This window comes from Scyliorhinus torazame, chromosome 7 (assembly GCF_047496885.1).
Source record: "Scyliorhinus torazame isolate Kashiwa2021f chromosome 7, sScyTor2.1, whole genome shotgun sequence".
In the NCBI taxonomy this organism is placed as follows: domain Eukaryota; kingdom Metazoa; phylum Chordata; class Chondrichthyes; order Carcharhiniformes; family Scyliorhinidae; genus Scyliorhinus; species Scyliorhinus torazame.
The window spans coordinates 323,036,361-323,056,593 of NC_092713.1; the positions used below are offsets into that span (position 1 = coordinate 323,036,361).

General features: G+C 45.3%; 1 protein-coding gene across 5 annotated transcripts in view; it reads left to right on the plus strand.

Annotated features, from left to right (window-relative positions):
- Positions 1-20,233, plus strand: part of arap3 (ArfGAP with RhoGAP domain, ankyrin repeat and PH domain 3) — an 806,627-nt gene that overhangs the window by 386,178 nt on the left and 400,216 nt on the right. For all 5 annotated transcript variants that reach the window (XM_072512821.1, XM_072512820.1, XM_072512825.1 and 2 more), the window contains one exon: positions 18,298-18,404. In XM_072512821.1, coding sequence (XP_072368922.1) covers positions 18,298-18,404 — 107 coding nt within the window. The remainder of the gene's footprint in view (positions 1-18,297; positions 18,405-20,233) is intronic.

Sequence of the window (20,233 nt, forward strand, 5' to 3'; positions counted from 1 at the left end):
TTGGGTGGGGTGCTCTTTCCAAGGGCCGGTGCAGACTCGATGGGTCGAATGGCCTCCTTCTGCACTGTAAATTCTATGATTCTATGATTCTCTCCAATAGCTGCTTGAAGGTCCCTAATGTTTCCAACTCAACTACTTCCACAGACAGTGCATTCCATGCCCCCACTACTCTCTGGGTAAAGAACCTACCTCTGACATCCCCCCTATATCTTCCCCCATTCACCTTAAATGTCCCCTTGTAATGGTTTGTTCCACCCGGGGAAAAACTCTCTGACTGTCTACTCTATCTATTCCCCTGATCATCTTATAAACCTCTATCAAGTCGCCCCTCATCCTTCTCCGTTCTAATGAGAAAAGACCTAGCACCCTCAACCTTTCCTCGTAAGACCTACTCTCCATTCCAGGCAACATCCTGGTAAATCTCCTTTGCACCTTTTCCAAAGCTTCCACATCCTTCCTAAAATGAGGCGACCAGAACTGTACACAATACTCCAAATGTGGCCTTACCAAAGTTTTGTACAGCTGCATCATCACCTCACGGCTCTTAAAGTCAATCCCTCTGTTAATGAACGCGAGCACACCATAGGCCTTCTTCACAGCTCTAGCCACTTGAGTGGCAACTTTCAAAGATGTATGAACATAGACCCCAAGATCTCTCTGCTTCTCCACATTGCCAAGAACTCGACTGTTAACCCTGTATTCCGCATTCATATTTGTCCTTCCAAAATGGACAACCTCACACTTTTCAGGGTTAAACTCCATCTGCCACTTCTCAGCCCAGCTCTGCATCCTATCTATGTCTCTTTGCAGCTGACAACAGCCCTCCTCACTATCCACAACTCCACCAATCTTCGTATCGTCTGCAAATTTACTGACCCACCCTTCAACTCCCTCATCCAAGTCATTAATGAAAATCACAAACAGCAGAGGACCCAGAACTGATCCCTGCGGTACGCCACTGGTAACTGGGATCCAGGCTGAATATTTGCCATCCACCACCACTCTCTGACTTCTATCGGTTAGCCAGTTCGTTATCCAACTGGCCAAATTTCCCACTATCCCATGCCTCCTTACTTTCTGCAGAAGCCTACTATGGGGAACCTTATCAAATGCCTTACTAAAATCCATGTACACTACATCCACTGCTTTACCTTCATCCACATGCTTGGTCACCTCCTCAAAGAATTCAATAAGACTTGTAAGGCAAGACCTACCCCTCATAAATCCGTGCTGACTATCCCTAATCAAGCAGTGTCTTTCCAGATGCTCAGAAATCCTATCCTTCAGTACCCTTTCCAGTACTTTGCCTTCCACCGAAGTAAGACTAACTGGCCTGTAATTCCCAGGGTTATCCCTAGTCCCTTTTTTGAACAGGGGCACGACATTCGCCACTCTCCAATCCCCTGGTACCACCCCTGTTGACAGTGAGGATGAAAAGATCATTGCCAACGGCTCTGCAATTTCATCTCTTGCTTCCCATAGAATCCTTTGATATATTCCGTCAGGCCCGGGTGACCTGTCTATCCTCAAGTTTTTCAAAATGCCCAACACATCTTCCTTCCTAACAAATATTTCCTCGAGCTTACCGTCTGTTTCACACTGTCATCTCCAACAATATGGCCCCTCCCATTTGTAAATACAGAAGAAAAGTACTCGTTCAAGACCTCCCCTATCTCTTCAGATCAACACACAACCTCCCGCTACTGTCCTTGATCGGACCTACCCTCGCTCTAGTCATTCTCATATTTCTCACAGATGTGTAAAAGGCCTTGAGGTTTTCCTTGATCCTACCCGCGAAAGAATATTCATGCCCTCTCTCAGCTCTCCTAATCCCTTTCTTCAGTTCCCTCCTGGCTATCTTGTATCCCTCCAACGCCCTGTCTGAACCTTGTTTACTCAGCCGGACATAAGTCTCCTTTTTCCTCTTAACAAGACATTCAACCTCTCTTCTCAACCATGGTTCCCTCACTTGACCATCTCTTCCCTGCCTGACAGGGACATACATATCAAGGACACGTAGTACCTGTTCCTTGAGTTTCACTTGTGTCCTTCCCTGACAGCCTATGTTCCCAACTTATGCACTTCAATTCTTGTCTGACAACATCGTATTTACCCTTCCCCCAGTTGTAAACCTTGCCCTGTTGCACGCACCTATCCCTCTCCATTACTAAAGTGAAAGTCACAGAATTGTGGTCACTATCTCCAAAATGCTCCCCCACTAACAAATCTATCACTTGCCCTGGTTCATTACCAAGTACTAAATCCAATATTGCCCCTCCTCTGGTCGGACAATCTACATACTGTGTTAGAAAAGCTTCCTGGACACGCTGCACAAACACCACCCCATCCAAACTATTTGATCTAAAGAGTTTACACTCAATGTTTGGGAAGTTAAAGTCACCCATGACTACTACCCTGTGACTTCTGCACCTTTCCTAAATCTGTTTCCCAATCTGTTCCTCCACATCTCTGCTCCTATTGGGGGGCCTATAGAAAACTCCTAACAAGGTGACTGCTCCTTTCCTATTTCTGACTTCAACCCATACTACCTCAGTAGGCTGATACTCCTCGAACTGCCTTTCTGCAGCTGTTATACTATCTCTAATTAACAATGCCACCCCCCCCCCACCTCTTTTACCACCCTCCCTAATCTTATTGAAACATCTATAACCAGGGACCTCCAACAACCATTTCTGCCCCTCTTCTATCCAAGTTTCCGTGATGGCCACCACATCGTAGTCCCAAGTACCGATCCATGCCTTAAGTTCACCCACCTTATTCCTGATGCTTCTTGCGTTGAAGTATACACACTTCAACCCATCTCCGTGCCTGCAACTACTCTCCTTTGTCAGTGTTCCCTTCCCCACTGCCTCATTACACGCTTTGGCGTCCTGAATATCAGCTACCTTAGTTGCTGGACGACAAATCCGGTTCCCATTCCCCAGCCAAATTAGTTTTGAACCCTCCCGAGGAGTACTAGAAAACCTCCCTCCCAGGATATTGGTGCCCCTGTGGTTCAGATGCAACCCGTCCTGCTTGTACAGGTCCCACCTTCCCCAGAATGCGCTCCAATTATCTAAATACCTGAAGCCCTCCCTCCTACACCATTCCTGCAGCCACGTGTTCAGCTGCACTCTCTCCCTATTCCTAGCCTCGCTATCACGTGGCACCGGCAACAAACCAGAGATGACAACTCTATCTGTCCTGGCTTTTAACTTCCAGCCTAACTCCCTAAACATGTTTATTACCTACACACCCCTTTTCCTACCTACGTCGTTGGTACCAATGTGCACCACGACTTCTGGCTGCTCTCCCTCCCCCTTAAGGATCCTGAAGACACGATCCGAGACATCCCTGGCCCTGGCACCCGGGAGGCAACATACCTTCCGGGAGTCTCGCTCGCGACCACAGAATCTCCTATCTATTCCCCTAACCATTGAATCTCCTACAACTATTGCTTTTCTATTCTCCCCCCTTCCCTTCTGAGCCCCGGAGCCAGACTCAGTGCCAGAGACCTGACCGCTAGGGCCTTCACCCGGTAGGTCATCCCCCCCCAACAGCATCCAAAACGGTATACTTGTTTTGAAGGGGAACGGCCACGAGGGATCCCTGCACTGTCTGCCTGTTTGGTTATTTTCCCCTGACTGTAACCCAGCTATTCTTGTCCTGTACCTTGGGTGTGGTTACCTCCCTGTAACTCTTCTCTATCACCCCTTCTGCCTCCCGGATGATCCGAAGTTCATCCAGCTTCAGCTCCAGTTCCCTTTGAGGAGCTGGTGTTGGGTGCACTTCCCGCAGGTATCGTCAGCGGAGACACCGGTGGTATCCCTCACCACCCACACCCTACAGGAGGAGCATGCAACTGGCCTAGCCTCCATCCCCTCTTACCTTACAGAACATAGCTGCCCTGTGGACCAACTGGATCTCCGCCCTCCGACTCTGCTCCCAGTCAGCTGCACTCTCTGTAAACTCCTGGCTCTCTTCTCACTCTTTGCGGAAATGTAGGAAACAAAATGAAAGGAGCACCTTACTCCCTCCTCACCTAACTCCCTCAGTCACCAAACTCTTACTATAGCACTCAAATGCACCAAATGCAGCACTCCCTCAGTCACCAAACTCTCACTCTCGCACTCAAATGCACCAAATTCAGCACTCCCTCAGTCACCAAACTCTCACTATAGCACTCAAATGCACCAAATTCAGCACTCAGTGCAAACAAAGTCTGCACTGTAGGGGATCACTTTTATACTCTGAATCTAGCCTCTGAAAACTGGCCTAATCCAATTAACTAATTAACAAGCTCCAGCTGGAAGTGCCTACAAGTAGAAGCTTTGTTTAAAGCTGATTGAAAATTCACCTTCTTCTAAACCAAACAGCAACTTTTAAGTTAATTAACTAAATAAAAGAAAGACTAGACTTTAGATAAAAAATGAAGCCTTATACTCCCTCAGTCACCAAACTCTCACTGTAGCACTCAAATGCACCAAATTCAGCACTCAGTGGATATGATCCAGCCTTGACCCTTTTGTTGAATTAGCCGGGAGTTTGGGGAGCACAATGTTCTCTGTTGTTTTCTCCATAGCAATGACTCGGCCAATCAGTTGGCTTGGCAACCAATCAGCACTCTTTCTGCTGTCGTACAAATTGTTATATCGTTTGAAACTTGACATTTTTGTATTTGTCTTAATGAGTGAAAGACTTTGCCTCATTATGTGTGCTTGGTTGAGAACCCAGTGACACCCAGGTAGCACTGTCAGGGAGGTACCAGCAGTGCCAAGGTACCAGCCGGCCAGAGGCTGACCACCCAGAGGCCTCTGATTGCCTGCGAAACCTCCCCAAGTGGCAGTATGCCTGGTCCCTGGTTGTGGAACCAGGACTAATCAGTGTTCAACTGGGGTCTCCTTAGCGAGGCTGATAGATGCCGGGTGGTTGTTCGATCCAGCATCAGCACAGTTAAGTGGGTTCTTAAACTCACATAACTGTGCAAGACTGGGTCCTGCCATTGTGGGCCGGATCCAGGTGGCGACTTCTCGCGAGATCAACCATGATCACAATGAATGGCAGAGAAGGCTCAAAGGGCCAAATGGAACCTTCCTGCTCCTGTTTTCTAAGTTTATAACTGGTTGAATGGGTGTAAATTGAGAGAGGTGGACACTCAGCGAGACCTTGGTGTCCTCGTACATCAGTCACCGAAAGTATACACGCAGGTACAGCAGGTAATAAAGAAGGCAAATAGTGTGTTGGCCTTCATAGTGAGAGGATTTGAATATAGGAATAAAAATGTTTTACTGAAATTGTATAGGGCATTGGTGAGACCTGGAGTACATTTCTGGTACATTATTTGTGGCCTCATTTGTGAAGATAGAACCAAAGTATGTGTTTAGTTGCTCAGCCATTTCATTTTTCCCCATTATAAATTCACCTGTAAGGGACCTACATTTGTCTTCACCAATCTTTTTCTCTTCACGTACCGACAGAAACTTTTACAGTCAGCTTTTATGTTCCCTGCAAGCTTACTCTCGTACTCTATTTCCCCTTCTTAATCAATCCCTTGGTCCTTCTTTGCTGAATTCTAAACTGCTGCCAATCCTCAGACCCATTGTTTTTCTTGACCAATTTGTATGCTACTTCCTTGGATCTAATGTTATCTCTAATTTCCTTTGTAGGCCATAGATTGGCCACTATTTTACTTTTGTACCAGACAGGAATGAACAGTTGCTGTAGTTCCCCCATGCACTGATTGAATGTTTGCCATTGCCTATCCACCGTCATCCCTTTAAGTAACTCTCCCCAATCTATCAAGGCCAACTCATGCTTCATTTCATCGAAGTTTCCTTTGTTAAGATTCAGCACCCTTGTCTCAGTATCAACTGCTTTGCTTGATGCATAGATACATAGATAGATATGAGATAGGAGCAGGAGGAGGCCTTTTGGCCCTTTGAACCTTTTGGCCCTTCGTGGACCCGGCCATGATGGGCGGTATGGGTGCTGGCAGGTGGGGCAGGGTGGGTGTTCGTCTGCCCTCTAGGTGGGGGTGAGTTTGGGGTTACATGTGTGTGGGACTGGGATTAGTGCCAGGTGCACATTGCTGCCGACTTACCCTGACCGCCCTACATAGATACATAGAAGATAGGTGTGTTAGTCGTTTAGCTGCTGTTGTATAAAGAGTCAAAGGTACTGTTCCTTTTCACCAACACCTTTATTTCATTTCAACAGACTGCACAAAACTCTATCTTCACATCACATGCCACAAAGGCCTCCTGAAGCCCCTTTACATACCAGTGTCAATTATTGGATACTTAACATAAATGAGACAACTAATTGGAATTCTCTTAACCCATTACTTAACAGTCTCCCCTTCCTTGGAGAAAAAAAATAATTAGGCGAAAACAAAATTACATGAAATTCAAAAACACACACGCAATTTCCCCCTTCTTATTTTCATTTTTTGTTTTGGAAGAAAAAAAACAGTCGCAGCAACAGGCGCCCTTCGTTAACAATATCCAAAGGTTTCTGTGAACTAGCCCCTCTTTTTGTAAAACAGTCTGACAATTGATAGCTCCTGTCAACCCATTTAATTTTTGCTATCTCCCCTCTGTCCAACATCTGCTTCAAACTTGCGATGTCTATCCGTAACCTTTTCTCATTGACACTTTTTGTAGAGTGCACATTTTCCCACAGGGATTTATTGTCAATGTGACAGTCAATAGGTACATTACCCAAATCCCCTAATCCCAAAATTTCTGTCAATATCTGAGATATATAAAAGGTCATATCCACCGCCTCTACAAGGCTTAACATCTCAGAGGCCAAAGTGCTTTTGACCACTCTCCTTATTTTCTTTGTTTCCCACACAAGTGGGCAACATTTACCATTGTTCCCCAAAAGGAAAATTATAAAACCTCCTGCGCTTGAAACCCCATCACATAAATTTGCATCGGACACATTACTATAGACTATGAGTTTCATGTGCCTAAGGTCACCTAAAACCGGGAACCTCAAAACACACTCCTGCAGTTTTAATTTGGCCAATACTTTATTTGCTTTCATTAAGTCTTCCACTTTGGGATCATTCATTTTTGTACTCAACTCTAAGACATTAAAACTCACGACCGGTCTAGTCTGTCTACCTAACCAATTCAGTTGCCCAATTAAACTTCGCAGTTGATCTTTTTCCTTCTTAGAAACCATTGCATCTTTTTGTGAAACCCGGCCACGACTAATTGCTATTCGGCTGATGCTCTCCAAATAAGATTGCTGACGTAAAGTTGCCCCGAACTTAGTCTGTCTGATTTCCAGTCCAATAATTTAAATGCACCAGAAGCCTGACTTCCAACCCTGAATTCTTTCCTCAAACCAGATATTACAATAGCTTTGAAATCACTAGTCCCACCCCACAGCCAGATTACATAGAACATAGAACATAGAACAGTACAGTACAGTACAGGCCCTTCAGCCCACGATGTTGTGCCGACCATTTATCCTAATCTAAGATCAACCTAACCTACACCCCTTCAATTTGCTGCTGTCCATGTGCCTGTCCAAGAGTCACTTAAATGTCCCTAATGACTCTGACTCCACCACCTCTGCTGGCCGTGCATTCCACACACCCACCACTCTCTGTGTAAAGAACCTCTGACATCTCCCCTATACCTTCCTCCAATCACCTTAAAATTATGTCCCCTCGTGACAGCCATTTCCACCCTGGGGAAAAGTCTCTGGCTCTCCACTCTATCCATGCCTCTCATCACCTTGTACACCTCTATCAAGTCACCTCTCTGCCTTCTTCGCTCCAGTGAGAAAAGACCTAGTTCCCACAATCTTTCTTCACAAGACATGCCCTCCAGTCCAGGCAGCATCCTGGTAAATCTCCTCTGTACCCTCTCCAAAGCATCCACATCCTTCCTATAATGAGGTGACCAGAACTGGACGCAATATTTCAAGTGTGGTCTCACTAGGGTTTTAAAAAGCTGCAGCAAAATCTCGCGGCTTTTAAACTCAATGATTAGCAATGATTCCCTTCTCATTCCACAGTACCCAGTCTAGGGTGGCCTGTTCTCTGGTTGGTTCCGCAATGTTTTGGCCCAGGAAGCCATCCCGGATACACACCACAAATTCCTCCTCCATGGTATTGTGACTAATGTGATTTGCCCAAGCTGTATTTAGATTAAAATCACCTATAGCTACATTACCACAAGCATTTAATGCTCTACCTATACAGATACCACATCGTCGAAGCGAATATATCTCCTCACTATTGTGCTAATTTCCTCCTTAACCAGCAATGCAACCCCACCGCCTCATCCTTTTTGTCTGACCTTTGCTAAATTCTGAGTATCCCTGGATGTCCAGTTCCCATCCCTGGTCACCTTGCAGCCATGCCTGCGTAATCTGGACCATTTTGGTCTATTTTAGATTTAGTACATTGTATTGCAAAAATACTAATTAATACCCCTTGCCGAAAGGAGCCTTCGGGAAATAGTGATCATTATATATAGAAATTTTACCCCATACCCGTTTGTATCTATTTGCGTGATTAATTCATCCACTTTATTGTGAATTCTCCGAGCATTAAGGCACAAAGCCTTTGCACTGGGACTACGGCGCTGAGGACCCAGGTTTGAATCCCGGCCCTGGGTCATTGTCCATGTGGAGTTTGCACATTCTCCCCGTGTCTGTGTGGGTTTAACCCCCACAACTGAGGTAGTATGGGCTGAGGTTAGAAGCAGGAAAGGAGAGGTCACCTTGTTAGGGGTTTTCTATAGGCGTCCGAAAAGTTCCAGAGATGGAGAGGAAAGGATTGCAAAGATGATTCTGGATAGGAGCGAAAGCAACAGGGTAATTGTTATGGGGGACTTTAACTTCCCAAATATTGACTGGAAACGCTATAGTTCGAGTACTTTAGATGGGTCCGCTTTTGTCCAATGTGTGCAGGAGGGTTTCCTGACACAGTATGTAGATAGGCCAACGAGAGGCAAAGCCATATTGGATTTGGTACTGGGTAATGAACCAGGACAGGTGTTAGATTTGGAGGTAAGTGAGCACTTTGGTGATAGTGACCACAATTCGATTATGTTTACTTTAGTGATGGAAAGTGATAGGTATATACCGCAGGGCAAGAGTTATATCTGGGGGAAAGGCAATTATGATGCGATGAGGCAAGACTTAGGATGCATCGGATGGAGAGGAAACTGCAGGGGATGGGCACAATGGAAATGTGGAGCTTGTTCAAGGAACAGCTACTGCGTGTCCTTGATAAGTATATACCTGTCAGGCAGGGAGGAAGTGGTCGAGCAAGGGAACAGTGGTTTACTAAAGCAATCGAAACACTTGTCAAGAGGAAGAAGGAGGCTTATGTAAAGATGAGACATGAAGGTTCAGTTAGGGCGCTCGAGAGTTACAAGTTAGCTAGGATGGACCTAAAGAGAGAGCTAAGAAGAGCCAGGAGGGGACATGAGACGTCTTTGGCAGGTAGGATCAAGGATAACACTAAAGCTTTCTATAGATATGTCAGGAATAAATGAATGACTAGGGTAAGAGTAGGGCCAATCAAGGACAGTAGTGGGAAGTTGTGCTTGGAGTCCGAGGAGATAGGAGAGGTGCTAAATGAATATTTTTTGTCAGTATTCACACAGGAAAAATACAATGCTGTCGAGGAGAATACTGAGATTCAGGCTAATAGACTAGAAGGGCTTGAGGTTCATAAGGAGGAGGTGTTAGCAATTCTGGAAAGTGTGAAAATAGATAAGTCCCCTCGGCCAGATGGGATTTAACCTAGGATTCTCTGGGAAGATAGGGAGGAGATTGCTGAGCCTTTGGCTTTGATCTTTAAGTCATCTTTGTCTACAGGAATAGTGCCAGAAGACTGGAGGATAGCAAATGTTGTCCCCTTGTTCAAGAAGGGGAGTAGAGACAACCCCGGAAACTATAGACCAGTGAGCCTCACTTCTGTTGTGGGCAAAATCTTGGAAAGGTTTATAAGAGATAGGATGTATAATCATCTGGAAAGGAATAATTTGATTAGAGATAGTCAACACGGTTTTGTGAAGGGTAGGTCGTGCCTCACAAACCTTATTGAGTTCTTTGAGAAGGTGACCAAACAGGTGGATGAGGGTAAAGCAGTTGATGTGGTGTATATGGATTTTAGTAAAGCGTTTGATAAGGTTCCCCATGGTAGGCTACTGCAGAAAATACGGAGGCATGGGATTCCGGGTGATTTAGCAGTTTGGATCAGAAATTGGCGAGCTGGAAGAAGACAAAGGGTGGTGGTTGATGGGAAATGTTCAGACTGGAGTCCAGTTACTAGTGGTGTACCACAAGGATCTGTTTTGGAGCCACTGCTGTTTGTCATTTTTATAGATGACCTTGAGGAGGGCGTAGAAGGATGGGTGAGTAAATTCTCAGATGACACTAAAGTCGGTGGAGTTGTGGACAGTGCGGAAGGATGTTACAAGTTACAGAGGGACATAGATAAGCTGCAACGCTGGGCTGAGAGGTGGCAAATGGAGTTTAATGCAGAAAAGTGTGAGGTGATTCAATTTGGAAGGAATAACAGGAAGACAGAGTACTTGGCTAATGGTAAGATTCTTGGCAGTGTGGATGAGCAGAGAGATCTCGGTGTCCATGTACATAGATCCCTGAGAGTTGCCACCCAGGTTGAGAGGGTTGTGAAGAAGGCGTACGGTGTGTTAGCTTTTATTGGTAGAGGGATTGATTTTCGGAGCCATGTGTCATGTTGCAGCTGTACAAAACTCTGGTGCGGCCGCATTTGGAGTATTGCGTGCAATTCTGGTCGCTGCATTATAGGAAGGATGTGGAAGCTTTGGAAAGGGTGCAGAGGAGATTTACCAGAATGTTGCCTGGTATGGAGGGAAGATCTTATGAGGAAAGGCTGAGGGACTTGAGGCTGTTTTCATTAGAGAGAAGAAGGTTAAGAGGTGATTTAATTGAGGTATACAAGATGAACAGAGGGTTGGATAGGGTCGACAGTGAGAGCCTTTTTCCTCAGATGGTGATGTCTGGCACGAGGGGACATAGCTTTAAGTTGAGGGGAGATAGATATAAGACAGGTGTCAGAGGTAGGTTCTTTACTCAGAGAGTAGTAAGGGCGTGGAATGCCCTGCCTGCAACAGTAGTGGACTCGCCAACACTAAGGGCATTCGAATGGTCATTGGATAGATGGGCTTTAGAGTGGTTTCACAGGTCGGCGCAACATTGAGGGCCGAAGGGCCTGGACTGCACTGTATTGTTCTATGTTCTAACCCAAAGATGTGCAGGTTAGGTGGATTGGCCATGCTAAATTGCCCCTTAATTGGAAAAAAATAATTGGGTACTCTACATTTTTTTTTAAAAGGCACAAAGTCTAAAGGCTTGTCTTTTTAACATTACTTTTCATGTAATCACTATTTTTCACTGTGGCCCTGTTTGATTCTGGCCCTTGTTATCTCTGCCTATCACCTTTTCTTTTCCTTTTCTGTCTTTTGCTCCTGTTCATGTTTCCTCCTCTGACTCCTTGCATAGGCTCCCAACCACTCTTGCAAATACACCTGGAAGATCAGTCCTGGTTCTTCCCAGGTGTAACCCATCCAGTTTGTACGGACCTCACCTTACCCCAGAACTGGTCCCAATATCCCAGGAATCTGAAACACTCACCCTCACAGCATCATCCGATTCATTTAATATATCCTGCTTTTTCTAATCTGATTTGCACACGACACTGGTAGTAATCCTGAGATCATTACTTTTTGAAGTCTGACTTTTCAATATTCCTGCCTCCCACATGAGGCATGAGAAGCACATCACAGCTTTGAGCTCTCTTGCCATGACTTACCCCTTTTAGTTAAACTTTTTTGCGATGCTTAATATCAGATAATATCAATTACTCTAGAACCCTTCTTTTCTGGTCCTCGTTACCACTTTCAAACTTAATGTAAATTTCCTATATATTGTGATCACTATTTCCTGAAGGCTCCTTAAACAAGGGGTATTAATTAGCATTTTCTCATGACATAATACTAAATTTAAAATAGTCCGATCTTAAGTTGGTTCTTCAACTGCTTCAGAACTGCCCCCGTGGGGCAGCACGGTAGCATTGTGGATAGCACAATTGCTTCACAGCTCCAGGGTCCCAGGTTCGATTCCGGCTTGGGTCACTGTCTGTGCGGAGTCTGCACATCCTCCCTGTGTGTGCGTGGGTTTCCTCCGGGTGCTCCGGTTTCCTCCCACAGTCCAAAGGTGTGCGGGTTAGGTGGATTGGTCATGATAAATTGCCCTTAGTGTCCAAAATTGCCCTTAGTGTTGGGTGGGGTTACTGGGTTATGGGGATAGGGTGGAGGTGCTGAACTTGGGTAGGGTGCTCTTTCCAAGAGCCGGTGCAGACTCGATGGGCCGAATGGCCTCCTTCTGCACTGTAAATTCTATGATAATCTATGAGAAACCATCTCATGTACACCCCAAGAATTCACCCTCCACATCATTGGAGAAAATCAAGTTTATCCAATATATCTGTAAATTGATGATACCCATTGTAACCCATTATTGCTTGCGTCTCCTGATTTATACTGTACCCAATGTTATCACTGCAGTTTGGTGGCCCATCAATAACTCGCACCAATGTTTGGTGCCCTTGCTGTTTCTTAGCTCCACCCAAACTGATTCTACATCTTGATCCTTTTGATATAAGATCCTATCTCACCAATATGCTTATTACCTCATTCACTTGTGAGAGGGACAGTGTGGGTATAGAAATCAGAAAGAAGGACTGCAATAAAATTAAAGAGATTAACATGGACTGTCATGTGAGAGTAACTTTAAGAAATGGGTGTTTATAAATGGGTGTGTATATAAATATCTGCAGAGTACCTTTAAGAAATGGGTGTTTACTACTGCAGTGATGTCAGAGTGTGGGTGGAGCTGGGCTGTCTATCAGCTTTTTACTTTTGTTTTAGGCTGTTTGCTGCAGGGTGTGTTTTAGTTTCGTTTTCAGAGCTGGATCGCTGCAGTCACAGCCAGAAGGGGTATTAGTCTCTCTGTAATCTAAAATCTGTAAATCGATCCTTTGGTGATTTAAAACTAATAACTGCTCTCAGTAGTGACTTTAACATGATGTGCTTCTGTTAAAAGTTTTCTTTAAGTCTTATGGATGTTAAAAGGACAGCTTAAGGATTACTTAGTGTTGTATTCTTTGGGGGTTGTATTTGAATTGATGGTTGCTAAGATGTTCACTGTATGTTATAAAAAGGTTAACTTGAGTTCATAGAATAAACATTGTTTTGCTTTAAAAAATACTTTTCCATTTCTGCTGTACCACCTGTAGAGTGGGCCGTGTGCTCCCCATACCATAATCTAGTCAAAGTTGTGGGTCAGGTGAACTCCATGATACACTTTTGGGTTCTCTAATTCCTGGCCCATAACAGGACAGAGAGGAGGTTCTGAGTGGTGTGGCAGGCTTAAAGGTAAACAAACATCCAGGACCAGAGGAAATGTATCCCAGGCTTCTGAGGCAAGGCAGGAAATAGCAGGGGTGCTGGCAATAATTTTCAATTCCTCTCTGGCCACAGGCGAGGTGCCGGGAAACTGGAGGATAGTCAATGTGGTTCCATTATTCAAGAAGGGAGGAAGGGATAAACCAGGAAACTACAGTCAGTCAGCCTAACCTCAGTGGTGGGGAAACTATTGGAAGCAATTCTGAGAGACAGAATTAATCTGCATTTGGAGAGGCGGGGATTGATCAGGAACAGTCAGCATGGTTTTGTTGAGGGGAGGTCATGTCTGACCAACTTGACTGAGTTTTTCAAAGAGGTGACCAGGAATGTGGATGAGGGAAATGCAGTTGACGTATTCTACTTGGACTTCAGCAAGGCTTTTGATAAGGTTCCACATGGGAGACTGTTAGCAAAGGTAAGAGCCCATGGGATCCAAGGAAATTTGGCAAATTGGATCCAAAATTGGCTGAGTGGCAGGTAGCAGAGGGTGATGGTCGAGGGGCGTTTTTCTGACAGGAATCCTGTATCCAGTGGGGTCCCGCAGGGATCAGTTTTGGGGTCCTTGCTGTTTGTGGTTTATATAAATGATTGAGACTTGAATGTAGGAGGGTTGATCAGTAAGTCTGCGATTGATACGAAAGTTGGTGGGGTGCTAAATAGTGAGGCGGATAACCTTCGATTACAGGAGGATGTAGACGGGCTGGTCAGATGGGCTGGTCAGTGGCAAATGGAATTCAATCCGGATCAGTGTGAGGTGATGCACTTGGGCAGGACAGGCAAGGCAAGGGAATACATGAGACCCTGGGAAGCACCGAGGGTCAGAGGGACCTTGGTGTGCATGTACACCCGTCCCTTAAGGTAGCAGAGCAGGTGGATACAGGGGTAAAGAAGGCAGATGTTATACTTGCCTTTATTAGCTGAGGCATTGAGTTTAACAGCAAAGAACAAAGAACAAACAATAAAGAAAAGTACAGCACAGGAACAGGCCCTTCGGCCCTCCAAGCCCGTGCCGACCAGCTGCCTGACTAAACTACAATCTTCAACACTTCCTGGGTCCGTATCCCTCTATTCCCATCCTATTCATGTATTTGTCAAGATGCCCCTTAAATGTCACTATTGTCCCTGCTTCCACCACCTCCTCCGGCAGCGAGTTCCAGGCACTCACTACCCTCTGTGTAAAAAACTTGCCTCGTACACCTCCTCTAAATTTTGCCCCACGCATCTTAAACCTATGCCCCCTAGTAATTGACCCCTCTACCCTGGGGAAAAGCCTCTGACTATCCACTCTGTCCCTCATAATTTTGTAGACCTCTATCAGGTCGCCCCTCAACCTCCGTCATTCCAGTGAGAACAAACCGAGTTTATTCAATCTCTCCTCATAGCTAATGCCCTCCATTCCAGGTAACATCCTGGTAAATCTCTTCTGCACCCTCTCTAAAGCCTCCACATCCGTCTGGTAGTGTGGCGACCAGAATTGAACACTATACTCCAAGTGTGGCCTAACTAAGGTTCTCTACAGCTGCAACATGACTTGCCAATTCTTATACTCAATGCCCCGGCCAATGAAGGCAAGCATGCCGTATGCCTTCTTGACTACCTTCTCCACCTGTGTTGCCCCTTTCAGTGACCTGTGGACCTGTACACCAAGATCTCTCTGAATGTCAATACTCTTGAGGGTTCTACCATTCACTGTATATTCCCTCCCTGCATTAGACCTTCCAAAATGCATTACCTGACATTTGTCCGGATTAAATCCCCTCTGCCATCTCTCCGTCCAAGTCGCCAAACGATCTAAATCCTGCTGTATCCTCTGACAGTCCTCATCGCTATCCGCAATACCACCAACCTTTGTGTCGTCTGCAAACTTACTAATAAGACCAGTTACATTTTCCTCCAATTCATTTATATATACTACGAACAGCAAAGGTCCCAGCACTGATCCCTACGGGACACCACTTGTCACTGCCCTCCAATCCGAAAAGCACCCTTCCATTGCTACCCTCTGCCTTCTATGGCCTAGCCAGTTCTGTATCCACCTTGCCAGCTCACCCCTGATCCCGTGTGACTTCACCTTTTGTACCAGTCTGCCATGTGGGACCTTGTCAAAGGCCTTACTGAAGTCCATATCGACAACATCCACTGCCCTACCTGCATCAATCATCTCAGTGACCTCCTCGAAAAACTCTATCAAGTTAATGAGACACGGCCTCCCCTTCACAAAACCGTGCTGCCTCTCGCTAATACGCCCATTTGCTCCCAAATGGGAGTAGATCCTGTCTCAAAGAATTCTCTCCAGTAATTTCCATACCACTGAAGTAAGGCTCACCGGCCTGTAGTTCCCGGGATTATCCTTGCTACCCTTCTTACAACAAAGGAACAACATTGGCTATTCTCCAGTCCTCCAGGACATCACCTGAAGACAGGGAGGATCCATAGATTTCTGTCAAGGCCTCAGCAATTTCCTCTCCAGCCTCCTTCAGTATTCTGGGGTAGATCCCAACAGGCCCTGGGGACTTATCTACCTTAATATTTTTCAAGACGCCCAACACCTTTTTGGATCACAATGTGACCCAGGCTATCTACACACCCTTCTCCAGACTCAATATCCACCAATTCCTTCTCTTTGGTGAATACTGATGCAAAGTATTCATTTAGTACCTCGCCCATTTCCTCTGGCTCCACACATAGATTCCCTTGCCTATCCTTCAGTGGGCCAACCCTTTCCCTGGCTACCCTCTTGCTTTTTATGTACGTGTAAAAAGCCTTGGGATTTTCCTTAACCCTATTTGCCAATGACTTTTCGTTACTCTTTTTAGCCCTCCTGACTCCTTGCTTAAGTTCCTTCCTACTTTCCTTGTATTCCACACATGGCTTCGTCTGTTCCCAGCCTTCTGGCCCTGACAAATGCCTCCTTTTTCTTTTTGACGAGGCCCACAATATCTCTCGTTATGCAAGCTTCCCGAAATTTGCCATATTTACCCTTCTTCCGCACAGGAACATGCTGGTCCTGAATTCCTTTCAACTGACACTTGAAAGCCGCCCACACATCAGATGTTGATTTACCCTCAAACATCTACCCCCAATCTAGGTTCTTCAGTTCCCGCCTAATATTGTTATAATTAGCCTTCCCCCAATTTAGCACGTTCACCCTAGAACCACTCTTATCCTTGTCCACCAGCACTTTAAATCTTACTGAACTGTGGTCACTGTTCCCGAAATGCTCCCCTACTGAAACTTCTACCACCTAGTCGGGCTCATTCCCCAATACCAGGTCCAGTACAGCCCCTTCCCTAGTTGGACTATCTACATATTGTTTCAAGAAGCCCTCCTGGATGCTCCTTATAAACTCTGCCCCGTGCAAGCCCCTGGCACTAAGTGAGTCCCAGTCAATATTGGGGAAGTCTCCCATCATAACAACCCTATTGCTTTTACTCCTTTCCAAAATCTGTCAGCCTATCTGCGCCTCTATCTCCCACTGGCTGTTGGGAAGCCTGTAGTAAACCCCTAACATTGTGATGGCACCCTTCTTATTCCTGATCTCTACCCATATAGCCTCACTGCCCTCTGAGGTGTCCTTCCGCAGTACAGCTGTGATATTCTCCCTAACAGTGACGCAACTCCACCACCCCTTTTCATCCCCCTCTATCCTGCCTGAAACTTCTAAATCCTGGAACGTTTAGCTGCCAATCCTGTCCTTCCCTCAACCAGGTCTCTGTAATGGCAACAACATCATAGTTCCAAGTACTAATCCAAGCTCTAAGTTCATCTGCCTTACCTGTTATACTTCTTGCATTAAAACATATGCACTTCAGGCCAACAGTCCCACTGTTTGCAGCAACATCTCCCTGTCTCAGAGCCACACTGTCCCTATTCCTTAGTTCTCCCTCAATGTTTTCACCTTTTGACCGATTGCTCCTGTACCCACCCCCCTGTCATACTAGTTTAAACCCTCCCATCTCTGCAGGGAGGTTATGCTGGAACTGTATAAAATGTTGGTTGGGCCACAGTGAGAGTATTGTGCGCGGTTCCGGAATCCACACTATAGGAGGGATGTGATAGCCACTGGAAAGGGTGCAGAGGAGATTTACCAGGATGTTGTCCGGGCTGGAGAGTGTTAGTTATGAAGAGAGATTGGATAGACTGGGGTTGTTGTCCTTGGAGCAGAGGAGACTGAGGGGAGACATGATTGAGATGTATAAAATTATGATGGGCATAGATAGAGTAGACAAGAAGAAACTTTTCCCCTTGGTGGAGGGATCAGTGACCAGGGGGCAGAGATTTAAGGTGAGGGGCAGGAGGTTTAGAGGGGATGTGAGGGAAACCTTTTCCCCCAAAGTGGGGTGGGAGTCTGGAACTCGCTGCCTGAAAGGTGGAGGCAGAGACCCTCAGAACATTGAAGAAGTATTTAGATGTGCGCTTGCGATCCCAGGGCAGACACGGCTATGGGCCCAGTGCTGGGAAATGGGATGAGGATAGTTAGGTGGGTGTTTTTGACCGGTGCAGAAGTGATGGGCTGAAGGGACTTTTCTGTTATGTCGGAATCTATGACTCTGAGCGCAACCCCACCTCCTTTTTGCTATCCTTCCTTACCTACGGTTAGCTTACTGAGATCATTCATGAAAGATGTTGTCCCCTGACACCCAGCAGTGAACATGACGAATAAGAACTAATTTCTGCAGCGATTCATGGCTTTGGGGTACAGTAAACAAATAACATCCGTGGCAAGTTGATTACTGGGCGTGTGAGAGTAAATCTCAACTAGTTTTGAATTGTAAAGAAAAATAATAATAACACAAGCTTTCTTTTATGGTAGAGTTTTAAAACTGGTGTTGCAATCACCATGATTGAAGTGGAGGGAGCCACAATTCGTGATGGCAGTCGAAAATGCTTTGAATTAATCACTCCTTTTAAAACCTTCGGGTAAGTTATATTGAGTATTATATACGTCCATATCAAAATGAACACGGGAAAGAGATAAAATGAAAGAAAGAAAAAAATGTAAAAGTTTATAAAGCAGATTTTGGAGAACAATTTGCAGAAAAAAGAGGAAGGTGGCTGTAATTATGCATTTTTAAATAAGTTTGCATGTTTTAACAAATATTTACAGACAAAGTAGAGGAGTAGGTCATTCAGCCCCTCGAGCCAGCACTGCCAGGGCTGATCTGAAAGTAACCTCAAATCTGCACTCTGATTATTCCCAATGACCTCGTACCCTGTTAGCGACCAAGAATCTACCCACTTCTGCCTTAAAAATATTCAAAGACTTCTTCTGCCACCTTTTCAGGAAGCGAGTTCCAAACACTCTCATCCTCCCAGTGAAAGCATTTCACGTCATCTTCATTTTAAATGAGTGACCCGTTATTTTTAAGCAGTGACCACGAGTTCCAGATTCTCCCACAAGAGGAAACATCCTTTCCACATCTGTCCGGCCAATACCCCTCAGGATCTTAAAGGTTGTGATCAAGTCGCCTCTTACTCTGCTAAACTCCAGATGCAAGCTCACCTTGTCCAACCTTCCCTCAAGTCCCCCATTCCAGGTAATAGTCTGGAAAACCTTCTCTGAATTGCTTCTAACACAGTTACATCTTTCCTTAAATAAGGAGATGAATACTGTACCCCAGCACTCCAGATGTGGCCTCACTAGTGCCCTGTATGACTGAAGCATATCCTCTGTCCATTTGTATGATCTCTCTACATCCCTTCACTCACTCATCCATGTCATTTATATAAATTGTCTCGGTGAGGCCCCAGCACTGATCCCTGTGGCACATCACTCGCCACATTTTGCCAACCTGAAAAAGACTCATTTATGCTTCTTTTCTACTTCCTGTTAGCCAGCCAATCTTCCATCCATGCTGTGTTCCCCCCACATCCTGAGCTGTTGTTTTCCGCAAAGATCTTTAATGTTCCATTTTATTAAATATCTTCTGAAAATCTAAATACAGCACATCCACCAGTTCCCCTTTATCCACTGCATTTATATGAATGGAATCTGTATCAGTGATGGCTTTCACATTGTCTGAAAGTCTCCTGTGCTATGGACCATAATTGATCCTGGTTTTTAAAATGGGAGAAGACAAATAGAACCATCAATGCATACAGCTAATAGTGTCCTTGGAGGGATGTGAGTTATTTTGCTATCTTTCCTGGGTCAGACAAACATGTTGGGATCTGAATCAAATTAAATCTACTCCAAATAAATAAAAGCAAATTACTGCAGATGCTGGAATCTGAAACCAAAAGAGTAAATGCTGGAAGATCTCAGCAGGTCTGACAGCATCTGTAGGATGAGAAAAGAGCTAACGTTTCGAGTCCAGATGACCCTTTGTCAGAGCTAAAAGGCAGAGAAAGTGTTTATACTGTGGGGTGCGAGAATGAAAGATGAGTTATAGCCACAGAAACCGAGGGAAAAGAGTGCTAATGGCCACAGAAACCGAGGGAAAAGAGTGTTAATGGCCACAGAAACAGAGGGAAAAGAGTGCTAATGGCCACAGAAACAGAGGGAAAAGAGTGCTAGCACTCCCGAGAGAATAAAAGGTCTGAAAGGCCAAACAGCAGAGAAATTAAAATCAGATGTAGATGTGGGGGGAGCGGGGACATGGGTGGGAGAGAGGGGAAGGGGGAAGCAAAGGGGAGAAAAGGTAAGGAAAGGGGGGATAAGGTAGGGGAAGGAGTGGGGGGAAAATCTATATAAAGAAAGACAAGAAAGAAAGAAATGGTAAAAGGCAGTTAAAATGAAATGGAATGAG